The sequence below is a fragment of the Metopolophium dirhodum genome, chromosome 5, assembly GCF_019925205.1.
Source record: "Metopolophium dirhodum isolate CAU chromosome 5, ASM1992520v1, whole genome shotgun sequence".
NCBI classification, from domain to species: Eukaryota; Metazoa; Arthropoda; class Insecta; order Hemiptera; family Aphididae; genus Metopolophium; species Metopolophium dirhodum.
The window spans coordinates 16,567,752-16,586,645 of NC_083564.1; the positions used below are offsets into that span (position 1 = coordinate 16,567,752).

The window sequence follows — 18,894 nt, forward strand, 5'->3', positions numbered from 1 at the left end:
CCGCGGTTTGGCTGCCCCTGCTATGTACCTATATACTTTCATTATATATTTTAAATATATATATATATATATGGTACTTATGCCTATATATATCTATGTGTACGCCACGATGAGATGCGATATTTTCAGCGGAACTATTTGAAAAATAAAATTTAATGTATCGGCGGCGGCACGACCCGTTTTCCGCACGAACGTTTTTCCTGGCAGCCAGCCAGCCAGCCCACCCACCCGCCGTTCCAGCCGCCGACGTGTAGCCATTTTCCGAGGCACACCTGTCAGGTGCGTGAAGCGCGACGACCCGGTGGGTGGACGACTCCCGCCGCGGGGGGACCCCGGGCCGTGGGCGAACTTTGGCTCGCGTCATTGGTCGACCACCCTTTCCGTCAGCCAACCACGAGTGACCTAACGGGCGCCGGCGCAATGCCGAGACCGCCCGTCCGACCCGGCTCATCGGCTTTCCCGGGGATTTTCCGCGTCCGCCCGGTTGTCCGCCGCTCGGCCAACGTTTCACCAATCGAACTGACACGCGCTTTTCCGCTGCCGCTGCCGCTGCCGCCGCCGCCGCCGCCGTCGTCGTCGTCGTCTTCGCCGTCGCCGTCGTCGCTGCCGGGCCGCAGACATGGTACGTATAATATTATTATTATATTATGGTACCTACCTACCTATTTTTTTCAATAATAATGTATAAAATATGATACATATTATTTTTTCAAATCTTGTCGTTGTATAATCTATTGCATGTATCGCCATATTATAATATATATTGTATTTCACACATAACAGCAGTTTCTGCAGGTCAATAATAGATATATTATGGCACTCGGGGTATGCATTATACCTATAATTATGTTATTATTTTATCGATCCAGCATAAATTTCTGAAAAAAAAGTTTATTGCCCAAATGGGTGGTAGTTGGAAAATCGTTATAAACTATTTATTTAGAATATATCTGGTATAATAGGTAGTACATATTATACAATATAATCCATTCATTATTCACAATACTTATGTAGGGCCAGTGTTGGGTATGTTACTTTAATCGTTACTCAAATAAAATAGTAGATACTTAACAAAATTATAATTTACTTTTCATTAAAAAATAAACAGTACACATGCAGGTATATTCTCTAATTTGTCAAGTTTTGATAATTGTCAGTCAACAACCCACGTCAGAATAAAAATACCTAGCAAATATTATATAGGTTTAATTCTAACAAGAAATCAAAACATTACAACTGTTTAAGAAAACTTAGTTAAATCAAGCATGTATTACCTATGAGTTTTGGTAGGCACCTATAAAACATTATACAGTGCAAATATAGTGCAATTATAAATGAATATTATCTACCAAATTGAGAACTTAAATGTAACGAGTTGAAATTTGAAAAAATGTATAAGGTACCTCCTATCCATTAAATAGAATTACATTTTTAGTTGAATTTAATTTTTTTTTTTAATTTTTGATAACTTCAAAACAGCTATCGTAACTCATCATATTTGCGACAGATGAAAATTGTTCAAGGTTTATAATATTATAATATACAATTTATTAAAAAATCAAATTTAGAAGCAATGAGTGTAACAGATAAGTTTAGAATAAATTAAAATACAATAAGAAAAAAAGTCTCAGAATCAAATTAAAGTTTAATTACATATATAATACCTAACATATTATCCGTATTAAGGGTCCTATTGACGTAGGTAGTATTCTATAATCTGTATGATTGGGATGATTGTGTCCATGAATATAGTTGTGTATTTGTGTGGGTAGGTTTTCCTACTAGCGTTTTTGGAAGGAAATCAAGGGAGGGATCATGCGCGTTTCTATGAAATCCTTGAAGGAATAATACTTATATAAAAGAGTGCTTTAAATTTTAGTTACTTGGAAAAAATTCTATTGAAATTACATATCGTGTTGCTTTTATCACGTTATTATCCAACATTATATTAAATATTTAGATATAATACGAGTATATTCATAATAATACGTTACACAATTAATAGTATTTGTATTCAATTATAATTATAAAATAATACTGTATACGTAGTATATCAATACACATATATAGTGTTATCATATACTATTAAATGGTGGATGGACAAATATACTATCTTTAAATAATATCACATGTGTTTTAAGTTTTTTTTTATAATTAAATTTAAAATTTAAAAAAGTATAAATGTTTATTTGTAAATGTTGATTACTTATTGTTTTTGATTACCCTAGGGCTAATTATTTTTTTCTTATAAAACATACAATATTACAATAATTTAAATAGGTGATTATATATCTAACGTAATAATTTCAAATTTCAAAATATACTGTTTATTATATATTTTTAAATAAATCTTGTAAAGCACCTAGTTTATAGTTGTATGATATAAAATTCTGCGTAGAACATAATATCAGGAACCAGAGTACCTATTGTATAATATAGTGGTATTTAATACTTAGTAGATATCTTCAAAATTATATTTTATTCACACATAATATTATTCACACTTTTTAAATATACATAAATATTAATTGGCCTCCATATTTCAGTTCTGATTTGTCGAGAACTGTTGTACCTACACAGAATATAGTACCTACAGTATTTCATAGTAGGAAGTAGTAGTAGTTAATACCTACTAATATATTCTATTATTAAACGTTGTTAAGTGTTTAATGCATTATTATTATGATTTGTATACGAGTTAAAATAAATAAAAAAAAATATAAAAAATGTGGAAGTGTATAATTTATAATATGTATTACACTATACATACACGTATACACTTACCAACTGTGAAATATCCACTATTTTCAGTAATGTAGTTATGCATACTGCATTAAGCATCAATAAGTAGAAATAAATAAATATAAAATAACATTTATGTTGCATATTTTTTATAATAGTTATAGTTATACTACCTATAGTACCTCTTATAATACAATATTATAAAAAATAATTTAGATTATTCTTTGGAAATCATAATTAATTTAATATTACATTTTTGTTTGATTTATAAAATAAAAAAAGTAGGAACATTTAATTGTATAAAGTATTTTATAATTATAATTTATTTGTTTTTGAGAACAGAGTACCTATACCTATATTATATTATTATGTTTGTAGCTCGTTCAGTTGTTTTGCTCTACTGTATATAACCGATTGAATTGAATCTGTGCCAAATGTGGTTAATATCTTAATGGTAGGGATTATTTTTCTTGTTCGGGTTTCATACATATTGTATGTAGACAATAAAGGTGGTGTATTTCCATTGTACACAGAACTTTATTTAGCGAAAAAACTAGATGTATTTGAACTTTAAGATACTTGCATACAAATTAAAAATGCGTGTTACATAATATTAGGTGTGTTTGTGTCTTATCTATAGGTATTTGTTGTTTACAATACATGCGCACAATTATAATAAAATAGGTATAGGTACTCTGTGAAAGAATTTTTTTATTTTATCAGTAAAAAGGCTTGAAGGTACCAACATTAACATTTTAATTTTATATAAATATTTGTATTATTATTATTATGTAACACAAAATTCAGTTTTAAACATTGTGTTATATTTTATTTAAATTAATAAAACTATCTACCAAAAAATATAATATGTACTAAATACTAATCATTGCAGATTTATTCATAATTATTATGATTAAATATTGTACTTACCTACTAATATTACTATTTAAAGCTTTAAGTAATATGTTTCAAATTTACTTACAGTCGAATGAAAATTGTATTTTATAGATATTGTTTATCTAATTTTTGAAATATGCATTGTTATTTGGAAAAAAAAACATTTAAAAATGATTAATGGCATCTTTAACATTTACCTTATTTTAGACATAATTACATAAGTGATACAATCCTTTTAGTTATTACTTATTATAGTAGTAATACTATACTATAATACTATACTATACTATAATATAATAGTATATTTAAGTATGAATAATTAATTTTTTTTATAAAAAAATATCATGCATATTTTCTGGATTTTCTAGTACATTTTTAACACGTTGAGCGCTACGGTGTTTTTCACGAAATATGGCTATCCGCTATCAGACCCAATTCTGAGTCTCGACAAATTACCAAAAGTTTCTCGTCTGATTTAAAATCTACAGTGTTGCCACTTTCAGTAGGTGTTACAAGCTTGCAAATATGATAATTCATTTTTTTTAAATCAATATTTGTTTAAATTGTCAAAACTGTATTTTAGTAAACCTATGAAAAAACCCGTGGCGGTGAGGACAAAGTTTGGTGAGACCCAAATTTTTCATGTCTCAACGTCTTTTTTTTACCATTATGTGTACCTAAATTATGCACTTAATTAATTGGTTAATTTATTGAATATTTTAATAAATACTATTATATAGAAATTGAATTGTTTTATTTTTCGTTTTTAAAAGTTATACAGTTATAGAATTATAAGTTATACAATATATATTTTGTATTAAAAAGCGTATACAAAATGTTTTAATTCTTATGAAAATTGAAATGTTATAGTATGGATAACATCATAATACCTACAAGCGGTACAGCCCAGAAAACATCGCTATGGCACCAACACTGCCAGAGTGGGCTAGCATTGTCAAGAACAAAGTTCTACGAATTTTTCAGGGGTAAGTTTATTGTTTCAATTTACTAACGAAAAGTTTTCGTGCTAGCAATAAAACGTGGATACATTATAATATATAAAGAAATCTAATGTAATGAATATCCTATGAGAAAGCTTCTACAAATTGAATTATTTAGGTATAGGTATAAGTGTATAACAAACTCGCAACATAGACTTGAGAATAATGTAACGTTTTTTTTTACGGGCGATAAGGATCGTTGTCTTAAGTTGAAAGTCATTTGCACTTTAAATATTTTTCAGCTAAGCATTTACCTCAAGGTATTACTAAAAACAAATTTAAAATTATTTAAAAAAAAGTGGGTAAGTGGATGTCGCTCTGCTGTACAGTAGGTTACAAGTGGGTCAATGTATAATGGATTGTATTTAACTTGAATTCAATGATATAATATCATTGTATAAGAAAAACGATTCTGAGCGGAGATGGTTTGTCAGTCTGGATATTTTTTATATTGTTATTATTTATTATAACCTGTAAGTTGAATTATTATTAAAATATTTATTTTTTTTTTTCGTTTTTATGGTGATAAACAAAGCGTTAGAAATTAAAATCCCATTTTTAGCGGTTTTTCGTAATTTGTCGGTGTTTTTTCCCGCGGCATTAAATAATTATTGAGAAAATCCAAAAAACTTCCCTAAAGTACTATCTTGACAATTTTCTATAAGAAAAGGTACTATATGTTGAAATCGAAGCACTCCTCCTGCTAGACATTTTGTATACAGAATAAAAAAATAAAAATCACCTTTGTAAAACCACTAGCTTATTATATTAATGCGTATATTGACCACCTAATTCGATGACTCCTCGCTATATCAGAAACGTTTTTTTTATTGATTTAATACGCTGTGACTCCATATAATGATCTGCATTGCTTAAATGCGATGACGGATGACAGAAATAGACTGTTTATCGATTTTCTACCGTATATTATGTGCATGATATAATATTATTAGGTACCTATATATATATCGTTGTAAGTATGCGTGTTATGTTATGTGCCGTACATTAGGTTTTTATCTTGTGCCGACTGCCGATTCTCGCAGAACTTTTGCGAATCCGCTCATAAACCATTACGAAAATATTGAGTTAAAACAATATTAACATTTAAACAATTTATTTAATTTTCTTTCCTAGTCTTAAAAAAATTGTTTTAATTCAGGTGAAAATAAATTCAATTTTGCCGACTGAAAATCAAATATTCAGCAATATACTCAGCAGTAGGGGGTGTAACACCCCCCCCCCCTCATGACCAGCCTTTGGTTCGTCCTTGTCTATAGATTAAAATTTAGTAATAGCAATAATGGTAAACTACAAATGGAACAAAAATGTATGATAAGAACAATTTAGTGTTTTATAGTTGCCTGTAAAATGTGAGTTGACTATCTAACATTATAATATTGGTCAGTTTTGTATAAAATTAAGCTCATTTAATGCACACCAAGTATTATTTAATTTTAGAAATAGCTCATTTGATTTGGGTATAAAAGTGAACTCTTAAAATTATTTTATTCATTGAAATTGAACTTTGTTGTTTTAATTATATCAAACAAATTTACTATGGGAAAAACATTAAAAATATGTCAATAACTGCCATTATTTATAATATTCTTGTTAGGTATACAAAACAATAATATTACATTTCGTTATAAACTATAATAGAATAAAAATATATACCTATACCTATAGAAATTAATACTACCAATATTAGAAGTTAAAAGGATATTAAATCATTTCTTTTGAAATCTTGCTGTTTTATTAAAGTCCTTTCAGAATATTATCGTATTATATGCGTGAAGAATAATTTCGAAACTGAAGAAATAACGGTTGCAATTATTGTGTAAAGTTTATATTAAAATCAATTATATTTACAATTAGAAGCCTCTAGAAATTTTGATTTCTAACCACTTATTTATTTAAACGTATTGTACTTTGGGGATATTTGAACATTTTTATATAATAGCCTTCTAATTATATTTAACAGTCAGGACATCGACTTAATTTCAAATTAGACTATTTGGTGTTGAAAATATTTGTCGACAATTAATTTGTATAAATCAATTTGAATTTTAAAAAGTCTCTTTATTTATCGACCGTGTAGTGTAAAAAGTAATATTTTATTTCCACTTTAATCCACCGGAACAGTGTATTGAGGAAAATTGCATTATCAGTGGAATGCAGCCATGTTCTCCCCTTGAGGCTTATTGCAATAAAACGAGGATTTCATATACGATTGTCCTGCACCCAAAAGTCAAGTAGTCATGTTATCAACACGCGCGAATACTGAAGGGTGGTATCGTACGTGTGATTGATTTTATAGTTTATATTTTATAGATTTTATAGTTATTCCAATAAAATATTTTTGGTTTGTTGGAAATATCTTTAGAGTACCTACCTACCTATCGTTCTTAATAATTGGTAACGGATGTGAGAGAACAATTTTTCATTTTTATTGAATTTATTTGAATTTTAAAATATACACATTTATAATAATATGTTATTAATTATTTATCATTTATCGTATATGACATTATATTATTATAAATAAGCATAAATAAGCAGCTATATGGAGTGTGTATATGATTTTATCTGTAAACAATTTTGTTAATATAAAACAAAACAATATTGATCGTTTTCGAATAATTTAAAATACAATTATTAAATAATATACATTAATAGTTAAGATGTACGTTGTACACCTATAATAATAATAAGTTTAGAAAATAATAATTTTATCTCTACAGATGATGTAATAAAGTATTGCAGAACGCGACTTAATTGAACCAAAATAATTGAATGACATTTATATAAAAATGAAATGAATATTATATAAAATAATGCTGTCCCCATAAAATTTACCATGCACAATTGCACCCCATTTATTACGACCCTAACTCTAACACACAAACACAATTCCATTATGTGCAATATAGGGAAATGATGTTTTTATAAAAATGACTATAAAAGTATAAATATTATGCAATACATTCAATATTGGCCCTTTCGAGTTCGTTACTGCATCGTTTCTCTCTTTATCGTTCACTCTATTAATGTCACAATTTTTTTTTAACCGTCAAGCATAAAATTTAATATCATGTATTTTTTACAGATTATTATGTTGTATAAACAATGTGTAAATCTAAAAAAAAGATTAAAAAAATTAATGTTATGTTTTTTTGTGCTTATTTAATGTTTTTATAATATGAATCAATTTTCGACTTTGGAATCCTCGATTTTCTAATAAATATAAAATTATAGGTCATATGTTTGGGAATGATTAATTATTGTACCTATCTATAAATTATTTATAATAATATTGAGTTTCATCGTTTACCATCGAAAAACCAACCGTATAAGATTTCCTCTCACTGCTTATTTTTCAAGAAAACCGATTATTATTATTGCATTGTGTTTATAGAATAACGGTTTTTATTTCATTGTATTAATGAACGATTCAATAGAAGACGGATATATTCTCAGAAACTCATATTTATTATACGGACCGTAATAATATTGTCAAAGCAATGTCCCTTTGCAGTAATTTATATAGCTGTGGCGGCGACGGAAAAGTCGTCTAGAAAAACGGCCCAGTCATCCTACATATACACATTATTTGGAAAAAAGCTTTTATTTTTATCTTTGTAATCCGAGCCGGTCCCTTTTACTTTATAAGACAGTATCACTTGTTTTTAGACAACGAAAACGACGACAAAGACGTTATATAGTTTAAACACATTAACTTTAATCGGTTTTATACTTTAGTTGCGTTTATGTTCTCTGTTTTCTAAATATTTGAATTTAATCAAATATGAAAAACCTTCGTAAAAAAATATTACTTGTATCGTCCTGCATCGTATACCTGTATAATAATTTATGTGATACAATAATAATATTATAATCGGTAATATCCGATTGAGAAAGGTCAATTTTTTTTACAACTACCTGATTGAGCGCAGGAAAAATATTCTAATTTCGTGCAACGTTGTCAATTTTTTGGTGGTCCGTCTATATAAGTTAGTTTAAATGTTCGCGACTTATGAAATAATCGTATATTTCGAGTATCATACGCATTCATTATTTGTACGATTATTATATTTTGTTATCTCTACATAATAGTAGCCACATATTATTATATTATATTTTTGTGTTTTTTGAGATGAACTAGTACGCCGTGGTCAACGTTGAATTGGATTTTTTCAGGGTCAGCTTAGTGTAATTCAAACATAACTATCAGTCATTACCATTTACCACACAATAAACTTGTCGTATACTGGTATACTCAACGTATCTGACATTATTATATACAAAAAACCGACAATAATATAGGTTCCTAATGTTGAAATGTACAAAATTTGATTTTTTTCAAAAATATTCATTCTAACATAATATAATAGTTTACTTTGATGTACAAAAAATATAAATGAATACGGCAAGCGTATTTCTATGCTCCGCCGTGTCGTATTTTGGATTTTTTTTGGATTCCTATTGTTTGATTGCATCTGTGCCCAAAGGGTTGTATAAAAAAGGTAAACTGTGCTCAATCGCGGGTTACAGCCGTATACTCGTATAATATGCGTATAAGTAACAGCAGTGGTATTGAAAACTATCACCGTTTATCTAATTAAATAATCATGAATCAACGGTACCTATAGGTATCTTAGTTATTAGCTTATATTCTAAATGTACCAAATAATATAATAATTATAGCTGAGGAACTTCTAGTACTTAAAAACCTCAAAGTATGTATGCAGTAATGCATTTAAAAACAAAAAAGGTGGGTAAGTGGATGTCGCTCTGCTGTACAGTAGGTTACAAGTGGGTCACTGTAATGGATGGTGTTAAATTTGAATTCAATGATATAATATCATTGTATAAGAAAAATGATTCTGATCGAAAACGGTCAGTCAGCCTATGATATTACCAAGTATATTTGTAGATATTATTGTGAATAAAGTAATTTATATATTTACTTATTTATGTGGAACCTTGTTTTAAATTTTCAATCCTTAGCTACAAAAGTTGAACATTTTATAAATTTTTAACTACAAAATAATTATTAAATTATAAATTTGATAAATTTTGTCAAAATTTGAACTTTAAATGCTTATCAAAAAAAATTGTGCATATGTATTTTCAATATTTTTCAACTGCTATTAGAATGATATATCATATAATAAAATTTTATTAATAATTATAGAAAAAAAAACTAAAAAAATTAAAAACTTACAATGTTCGTAAACAGTTCAAGAAGAGTCAAATTATTTTCAAAATTGTATCGTGTATAGAAAATGCTAATACAAACATTCAGTGAAATTTTCAAGTATTTACAGTCATTCGTTTTTTAATTACAATAAAATAAGAAAATTGTTACATGAGAAATCGAGTGAATATCAAATGTTGTAAAAATATAAATTGCAGGTGCTCATAAAAATGTAATTTAAGTTTCTTGTAGACATTTATTTTTTGATAAAGGTAGACAAACTTATGAGTAATCTTATATTACATTTTCAAATCTTAGAAAAAATTTTTATGAATTCTCAACTCAAAATAATTTGCTATTTTTCGTGATTTTTTCGTATTTTGTCAAAATTTGAACTTTAAATGCTTATAAAAACTGTGACTAAGGATTTTTAATTTTTTTCATCTGCCATTGAAACAATAACCTAGGAGCCTTCTATTACATTTTCAAGCTATTTTACTCAACAGATAAAATTTTATTGATATTTATAGAAAAAAAAACTAAAAAAATTGGAAATTGACAATGTCCGTAAACAGCTCAACATAAGTCAAAATATTTGGAAAATGTTATGGTGTATAGGAAATGCAATTATAAACATTCAGTCAACATTTTCTCGAAAACAAATTTTACGTAAAAATTCCCGTTTTTTCTTAATTTTTCTTTTGTTTTTCACGTCACTTTTGAAAACTACTGGGAAATTTTTACTTTTGACCCCCCAAAGTACCAACTAGATTCACTTTCCTATCTTAAAAGTTACTGTTGAAGAAAATCCAATCACTTTTACTGTCCTAAAAGGTGATGACAGACACAAAAAAAAAAAAATAAAAAAAATAAAAAAATAAAAAAAAACACACATCATTGTAAAATCAATACATTCATTGCTTCGCTCAGAATCTAAAAAAGACTATAAATCATAATAAAAACAACGAATTTGTTTGCATCTTTGAGTCGATTGCTGTGATTATGCCTATATGCCATATATATATAGCTTTTGCTTTGATGAATTAATTACCTTTATAGATTTTTTTGCTGTTGTTTTTAAGCTTTTATAATTGTTTTCAAAATCGACACGTTTTTACTGAAAAAAACCACGTTACTCCACAGAACTTATTGTACTTTTGCGTGACGACACGCACGATTTAACCACGACACACTCATAATATAGTGACTGCTGTATACATCCTTCCCCGCCACTGCCGCAAAATCATTAATATAATATATGAAAAAAACCCTTTACAATCGTCAATTACGTTTATTGCTTTTCCGTGGATGCTTTTAGCTGACGGCCATTAGTGTCTCGACAAACTTTTCATATCCACGCCATTAGTGTCATTCCGTACAACTTTTATGCCATTTGACGTCGACATAAAAATCAAATGATATATATTAATAATAATAATAATAATAATAACAGGAAAACACCGTTTAAGACAGTATGTGACTCTAGGACGTCGAAATGAATACACACGATTCGCATGTGCATTTCCGTCAAAATTGTATTCACGCGTTCGTATAATATAATATAATAGTGTGTCAAATGTACCAATGTAGTAAAGAAAATATAGAGTTTGTATTGATATAAATCCTGCAGAGTATAGTTTACCAAGAATGAGCTTACCCTTAATTTTATCATTATTTTATTGTAAATTTAGTACGTTCAGTTTATTTTATATTTAGTATACTTTTAAACACTATACTATAGTGACTATAGTATTTTGATTTACTAAGGTCTAAGATTTGCTAAGCAATTTGAGGAGTGTCACATGCAGCGTGTAAAAATCTGGTTTATAGAGATTGATATACCGATGATGGCATACCAGATTTTAAGGTTTAATTGAAATTTCACTAACGGCTAAGACTTTTGATTATGATGATATTATTCACCAGACATATGCTCACCCCCATTTTTAGTTTAATAATTCATTCATTTAAATTCTGACTAATGAAAATGTTAAATATACCCAAAGACTATTAATTTCAAATTCTTGATATTTTTTGTACTACTTAAGGAGTGTCCTGTGGTGATACAAACTTCTGCTTTTCAAATGAGAAATTGAGAACACCCTGTTTTTATAGTAAATTATTAAATGGATAATTTGTTTGAAAATCTTGATGTATTCCTAATTCGAAATTCAAACGCCTATTTACTCCGTTATAAAATATATAAAAATAGTTTAACAAAAATATAAAGTAGATATATACTATATACATCGGATCTAGTATTTATTAGACTTGGACCATTTTTAAAAAATATTAATTTTGATAGATTAATATTAATCACTAAAGTTTTCAAATTACCATTTCCCACACAATAGCTTCCAAACCCATTATCATCTATTATAGTTAGTATACCTACATATAGTCAAATAACTCAAAAACTACTCATTCGAATTTTGATTCTGATACGTAAAAATGTTCAGAAAAGTTATCCGCTTGATAATTTACAGTAGAAAATGGTGGTTATCAATTTAAAACAGAAGCTTGTATACATATAGGACTCTTCTTAAGCAGTACAAACAAATCTCAAGAATTTTGAAAATATGGTCTTTAAGTATCTATACCTGTTTGAAAATTTAAATTTGAAGGAAAAAAGTGGGTGAACATGGCCTGGGAATCGACCTGTATTGTAAAAATGTACCTATATTGAAGGAGTGAGGAGGTTGTATATTGATACTTGGTAAAAAAAAGGCACATTGTACTACGCGTATTATAATTATACGGTCGTCAATCGCGCTCAATAGGAGCTGGTGGTATGTATATTATATAATATGCGCGTCAAGCGCTTTATAGTTGAAAAAGTTTCGCACCGTCAAACATTCGAAGGTCTTCTTTTTGTACCTACAGCGTAACAATACATATTATACACGTATATAGTGCAAAACGCGCGTAATGAAAAAAATAATTTGTATAATATATATATATATAATACAACTTAACTCGCTTTTGTCGGGCGGCAAACTTCATTTAATTTATATGACGGTAAAACGAGAAAGAGAATATATATATAAAAAAAAGTACAAATCGGTGCGAAAAGTAAGCGTAGGTGCCTCTTTATATATGCGTACCACGGGCGGCGGCGGAGACTTTTAATATCGGTCCGTGAAATGTAGGGTGGTGTTAACTCATCTAGAAATTCGAGATAACGTCCGCACAAAAGGTACAGCGGCCGCCCGGTGGTGCGTAGAGCAATATACGATATATTATATTATATTATTATATTTATAGAAGTTACAGCAGTACTGTATATAGGTAAATACTCCCTTTTTGGATGTCACGTTGTATATAATATTATACCTAGTAGTATATAGATACACGACCTCACGGCCACGTGTCGGCAACAAACGTATATATATAGCTCCGTTTAATAATAATAATGGTTACCATTAAATTTTATATTATTAAACTGTATAATAATAATATAATTTTAATATCGGTGACACTGTTGTATAATACTGTATAATAAAGTATATTATTATAACACGAATATAATTTTTCGACGCTTTTCGACGTTTAACCGACACACACAGTGACACACGTTCTATATATTGGCTATTATCCTACACGTGTATTGGTCAGCGTCCCCATTCGCGTTATAATAATAATAATTTCACCGTCGTTTTAATGGATTTTAAAAATATCAATGTCGTACACGAAACACAAATTACATAGTCCCTACCTATATGTCTATAATATGGTCTGCTGACACTAGAAACTACCCTGTAAAACAAATTGACGTGAGTGGCGAGTATATACTGCACTAACAATAATGACAATATTACAGACGAAATGAAAGGTAAAAAATGTATTGCACCTATAATACGTGTATTTGTAGTACAAATCTATACTGCTATATATACTATATAATATTTTATGTTCTAATTGTTACAAACAACTGTTGACGCACGTCATATAGTCAATTTGAATATTAATTTACGAAAATTTAAAAGAGCTTTTAATACGAGTGATTGTGATTGCATTTTATCGACGGAAATAATTACGATTTACTATACACGAGTAATGTGGTATATTATATTTAATAAATTCGACAGGTGGCAAATAATAAACACATAATTATACCAAAGTTATGATAATATGACGTACTATATTTGGATGTAAATAATAACCCTGCTATATTGATAAACAGCGCTAATGTATATGCATTGAAAGAACGGGAAAAACGGGGATCCGCGCATTGTACCTATAATGTGTAAATTATTATAATGAAATCGTTTCGAATGCGTCGAACATCTTCCGAGAACAACAGCTCGAGATTATCGTAATGATTGAAATACGAAAAACAAACGACTACCGACGCTTTTTATACCTCCGCTGTGCCAGGGCCGCACTGTCGAGGTTAATCTCGATAAGTGTGTAGAGCCCAAGTGCTCGCATTGAAAGTAAAAACAATATAAATCGCCGTTACACGCAAATCCCCGGCATTAGGGCCCGTCGCTTGAATATTATATATATATATATGGAGTGTATACTCACGGGGATTCGATCGCCTTTATTGTCATTTATTTTCCCTGTTGCTCCGAGTAATTAAACGTTCCTGTATAAAGGATTCTACCGCTGCTGCTGTCGTCGTCGTTTCCCTGCAAGCCCTCTTTCGCGCCATTTAATAATATAATATATATATACACTAAACTTATCGGTACAATCTGTGAAATAGATTTATGCTGTGCAGATGAAAAAAAAAAGAAAAGGACAGAAAGAAAACCCTTTTATATATAGTTGACGCAACCTTTGTCCCGACGCCGCAAACCTTTGCCCACTATATACTCTTCGCGCCATCGTTGGTAAAAACTAACAAAAGCCAATAAACTCCCACGAGTTCACAAAAATAATATGAATACTCTTAAAGCGAGCAGTTCGATATCAAAGGTTCGATGACGTAATTTTGTGGATATTATTTTAATAATATTATAACATAAATGGAGGGTACCATCGCTGGATGATTTCCTTCATCTTGTGCTTCATGTGTTATTTTTATTATGTATATACTGTTATGCCAGTCATCTATTTTACTTATTGTGTCATGTAATATATAGATTGTAAATTTTCTAAAATAATAAAAAAAAATAAAATAATACAATAACAATATATTATTATTATTATTATTATCTTAAACTTACGTAATTATTTAACAATTCAGTTTTTTATGTCGAGTTTTTAAAATCATTTGTATGGTTTTTCGCAGAATATTCTTATTCTTAAGACTATAATGTAAAAATAAGAACTTAATAGTTGTATAAAAAAAAAAAATTTTATAATTTAGATCCTGCATGGAGTTGCTCGTAAAAAAATAATTAATGCCCGTTGATTTCCCTTCTTAAACTAACTCCGTTAAACGTAAACCGCACAGATTTTGAACACATTTATTTGGGTTGTATGGACCAAACTTAAAATTCTAAATCTAAATTCTATGTATAATAACTATTTTATTTTCTGTAAACAATACGGCAACCCTGTATAAACAAAAAATATTCGTTTTTCGTCAGCCAATAAATCTCTGTGTGAGTCCATATTTTAAATAATGGCTTCGAGGTGCACATATTTAGGTATAGGATTAACACTATAATATACAAAATTTCAGAATTATGTGTGATAGACTTGGTTTTTGATCACTTATATACCACATATACACATTTACTTTAATTAATCAATATTAATTACAGCCTCTCAGAATTTTGCAAAACATTTCCTGTATGACCATATAATAAATATAACACATTTAACAGTAGGTACACATATTGTATAGAAACGTTATTTACATGATTAAAATATAGTGTGGCCTTGATACAAATGGTTATTGCTTGATATTGGTTAAGGACATCATTCTTATTTGGGACATTTTTTTCGTGAGATTGGACCAATCGCTGGCAAGTAAAACAACTTTTGAAGCATGTGCGAGTTTTACTGGAAGACGAATGCGAATTTTCTGTAACAAGCGTAGTTCATCAATGTGATAGATTAGTCTGATATGTGTAGACACAAAAACAGAATGATTTGAGGAAGACAATAAAACTTGCATTTGTAGGAAATAGGAATAGGAAAATATGAATTGATTGTGTTCAGATTGTTTGTATTTACGCACTCGAACGGTTTAAGTAAATATCGATTATATTATTTACTCGGTTAGAACTGCAGCAAGCAGGTAAAAATGAAATAGAAACGATAATATTATTTAATATTTTGTTATTGAAACAGTAATCTTTGTAAATATTTACAATGCATCGTGTATATATATATCTGATAGGATATTCGAGTATTATTATTCACTTTGAAGTGTGTACAATGTACATTATAGTACTACAAAATATACGACTGAGCGTCGCACACGACAAAGAGAGGTTATATAATATAATATTAAAAACAAATATCGTTGTAGCATGACTGTAGATGGAATTACCTTCCGCGTATAAGTGTATATACAATGTACATAATTGATAATATAACTAATACGATTTTAAGTATAAACATTATTAAATCTATTTAAACTATATATACCTACGATTTCGTGTCCGATGCTGTATAATATATATAACCGTCATTAATTTATGGTGGTCGCATATTTTGGAGTGGGTAATTCAGCCGTCTTTGTGTATCGCCGTAGGCTGAAAAACAATATTCGGCGTTGCATCGTGATTTAAAAAAAAAAATTCAGCCAAATCGTACGCCCTGCTACAGGGGAGTGTATCTTTTTAATACGTTATTATTATTATTTTCTGCCCTTCGTTATCCACAAATATTCTCCGGTTTCGTTTAATATTCAAGTCATCACTGCCGGGGCTATAACTCATTGTCACCGAAGGAGGAGTTTTGATTAAGAGATACAGGCGTTTAATGGACTGCCGCCGTTGTAGCTGCTCCACTGGAACGCACCCTAAAAAAAAAGAAAATACTTGCAAAGCACTGATGACGACAATAACATCAACGGACCCTCTCCGACGCCACATATATATTATACACTATATATACATATATTACTCGATATATTATAAGCCATATAAATAAGGAAATTACTATACATATAATATATTATATAGTATATACACGCCGAATTAACCGATCTCGGCGCTTAAATTCTTCATTGTAATTAATTATTATTATAGCGACCGAACGAAATGAAATACGCGCTGCGTTTGTTTCGTGTTTTATCGTAATCCGTTTCTCATAGAAAGACGACAATAGGCGGTAGTAAAAAATATTTTTCAGTTTTTATTAATTTTTCATTATTTACCGGGCGATCCATCATTTACCGTAGTCAGACACTCATTTTTTTTAAAACAATTAATGTTTTTGAAAACATATTTTTTTTTACAATTTTAAGTCGTTAAAAAAAACATTATTTTAATATAATGTATTTTTAAAATTTCTTATCGAAATAAATTTTTAATGCATGTTTAATTCCTTATTCCAAAGCATAATATCTCTTGAAGTATTTTGATACATAAAAATTGCATTTTGGACGATGAGTTATATATATATCAGTGATTCTACATAGTAACTTCATGATTCTATTAAAATATTTAATAAATAACTGAAATAATATCAGTTACAGGATACTCACATTATAAAGAAATAAAAACCTAGTGTAGACGTGAGAACTAATTTATCACTTTCTAGCCCTTAGAATTTCACATAGTAAATGTGTAAAAAATTTTCTTTTTAGAAGTATCTTGACTATATGTATTTGGTCTAAATAATATAAATACCTTTGGGGCCATAAAAAATAGATGATTGGACATTGTAACTATTATTTCACTAACCGATGTTATAAATAATAAAAGTCTTAATTCAAAATGAAAAAATACCTCAAATTTTAACTTTATTTTAAAATAAATTGTTGGTCTATTCCTATATTGTCCCCGTTGTAGAAACCTATATACTATTATTTTTGAAGTTAAATTAACTTCCAAAATAAAGTTCAAGTTTATCTGGAACACGAGCAATTATTATATGGTAATTCATATTAAATATATTACGTCATCTTAGCTCATTCCGAAGTCTGCAGTTATGTGCAGCTAGTATTTTCTTTACATCTATGTGCACCATGCAATGGACCCTTACCGTCCAATGCCGTATAAACCACCTATTCAAATTTAGCTTCCACCTGAACCGCATTACTTTAAAATATAGTTGGGGCCTCCGATATTATAGTTATTAAAGTATCAAAAATAGCAATATGGCATAAAGATTGTAGCCAGGATTTTTCTTTGGGGCGTATGCGTGGGCTGATAATTTGTTATATTAAGGAGAGACTTATAACTAGGATCATTCATAAATTTGGTATGCTGATGCTGTGGGTATGTAGTATTTTCAACTTTTGCATTAACTTTAGCAATAAAAATCGCAATTTTAATACATAAGTATTATAATTCAACTAGACCGCTGCGCCCTAGACATAGTATATTATAATGATACTCACACAAAAACCATGTTTGGACAGCTAAAGACGTATTTGAAATTTTATCGTATATTATAATCACAACAATGAATCTGTTTTTGAATATAAATAAGTAAGTAGGTAGATACCTAGCAATAGAGTTTCTTTCGAAGAAGAAGCCTCAGCATTTTTTTTTGCACCACGGGGTACCCTGCAGAGTTCAAGATTCGGCACTACTGATTGCTATAATACTGCTTCACAAAACACAAACATTATAGGATATTTTATGTTGCGTCTATTATGATGGAGGGGGGAGGGGTTTCCGGAGAAGTAAAATATTTTTAAAACGGTCTCGTCGCGCAGACTTAGATTCACGTTACGATTACAAAAAACGCCACCTAAAGACGTCGACCCGATTTTCGCGTTTTTGTCCTACATAAAAATGCGTACGCTTCTGCGAAGATAATAATAATGTAGACGCCGTGAAACGGACGAGATGCGGAGGCAGCGACGGCGACGGCGGCGGACGTTTGGCGCCAGACAGATATTCGGACTGGGCGCCAAGAAAGAGGTCCGTATATAAAAGCGGACGACCCTTCTACCCTTCGGTTTCACCGCCACCGTCACCG

General features: G+C 29.5%; 1 protein-coding gene and 1 long non-coding RNA gene across 2 annotated transcripts in view; one reads left to right on the plus strand and one right to left on the minus strand.

The window, feature by feature from the left end:
- The first annotated feature begins 466 nt into the window (after window positions 1-466).
- LOC132945482 (vesicular glutamate transporter 1-like) overlaps window positions 467-18,894 on the plus strand; it is a 93,173-nt gene continuing 74,745 nt past the window's right edge. Inside the window, exons 1-2 of the mRNA XM_061015240.1 lie at window positions 467-622; window positions 4,510-4,625. Coding sequence (XP_060871223.1) covers window positions 4,561-4,625 — 65 coding nt within the window. The 5' untranslated portion in view covers window positions 467-622; window positions 4,510-4,560. The remainder of the gene's footprint in view (window positions 623-4,509; window positions 4,626-18,894) is intronic.
- On the minus strand, window positions 14,154-18,489 carry LOC132945494 (uncharacterized). Its single transcript, XR_009664574.1, has 2 exons — window positions 18,308-18,489; window positions 14,154-16,762 (listed from the first exon to the last, which is right to left on the minus strand). It is a non-coding gene; the product is annotated as an uncharacterized LOC132945494 (long non-coding RNA).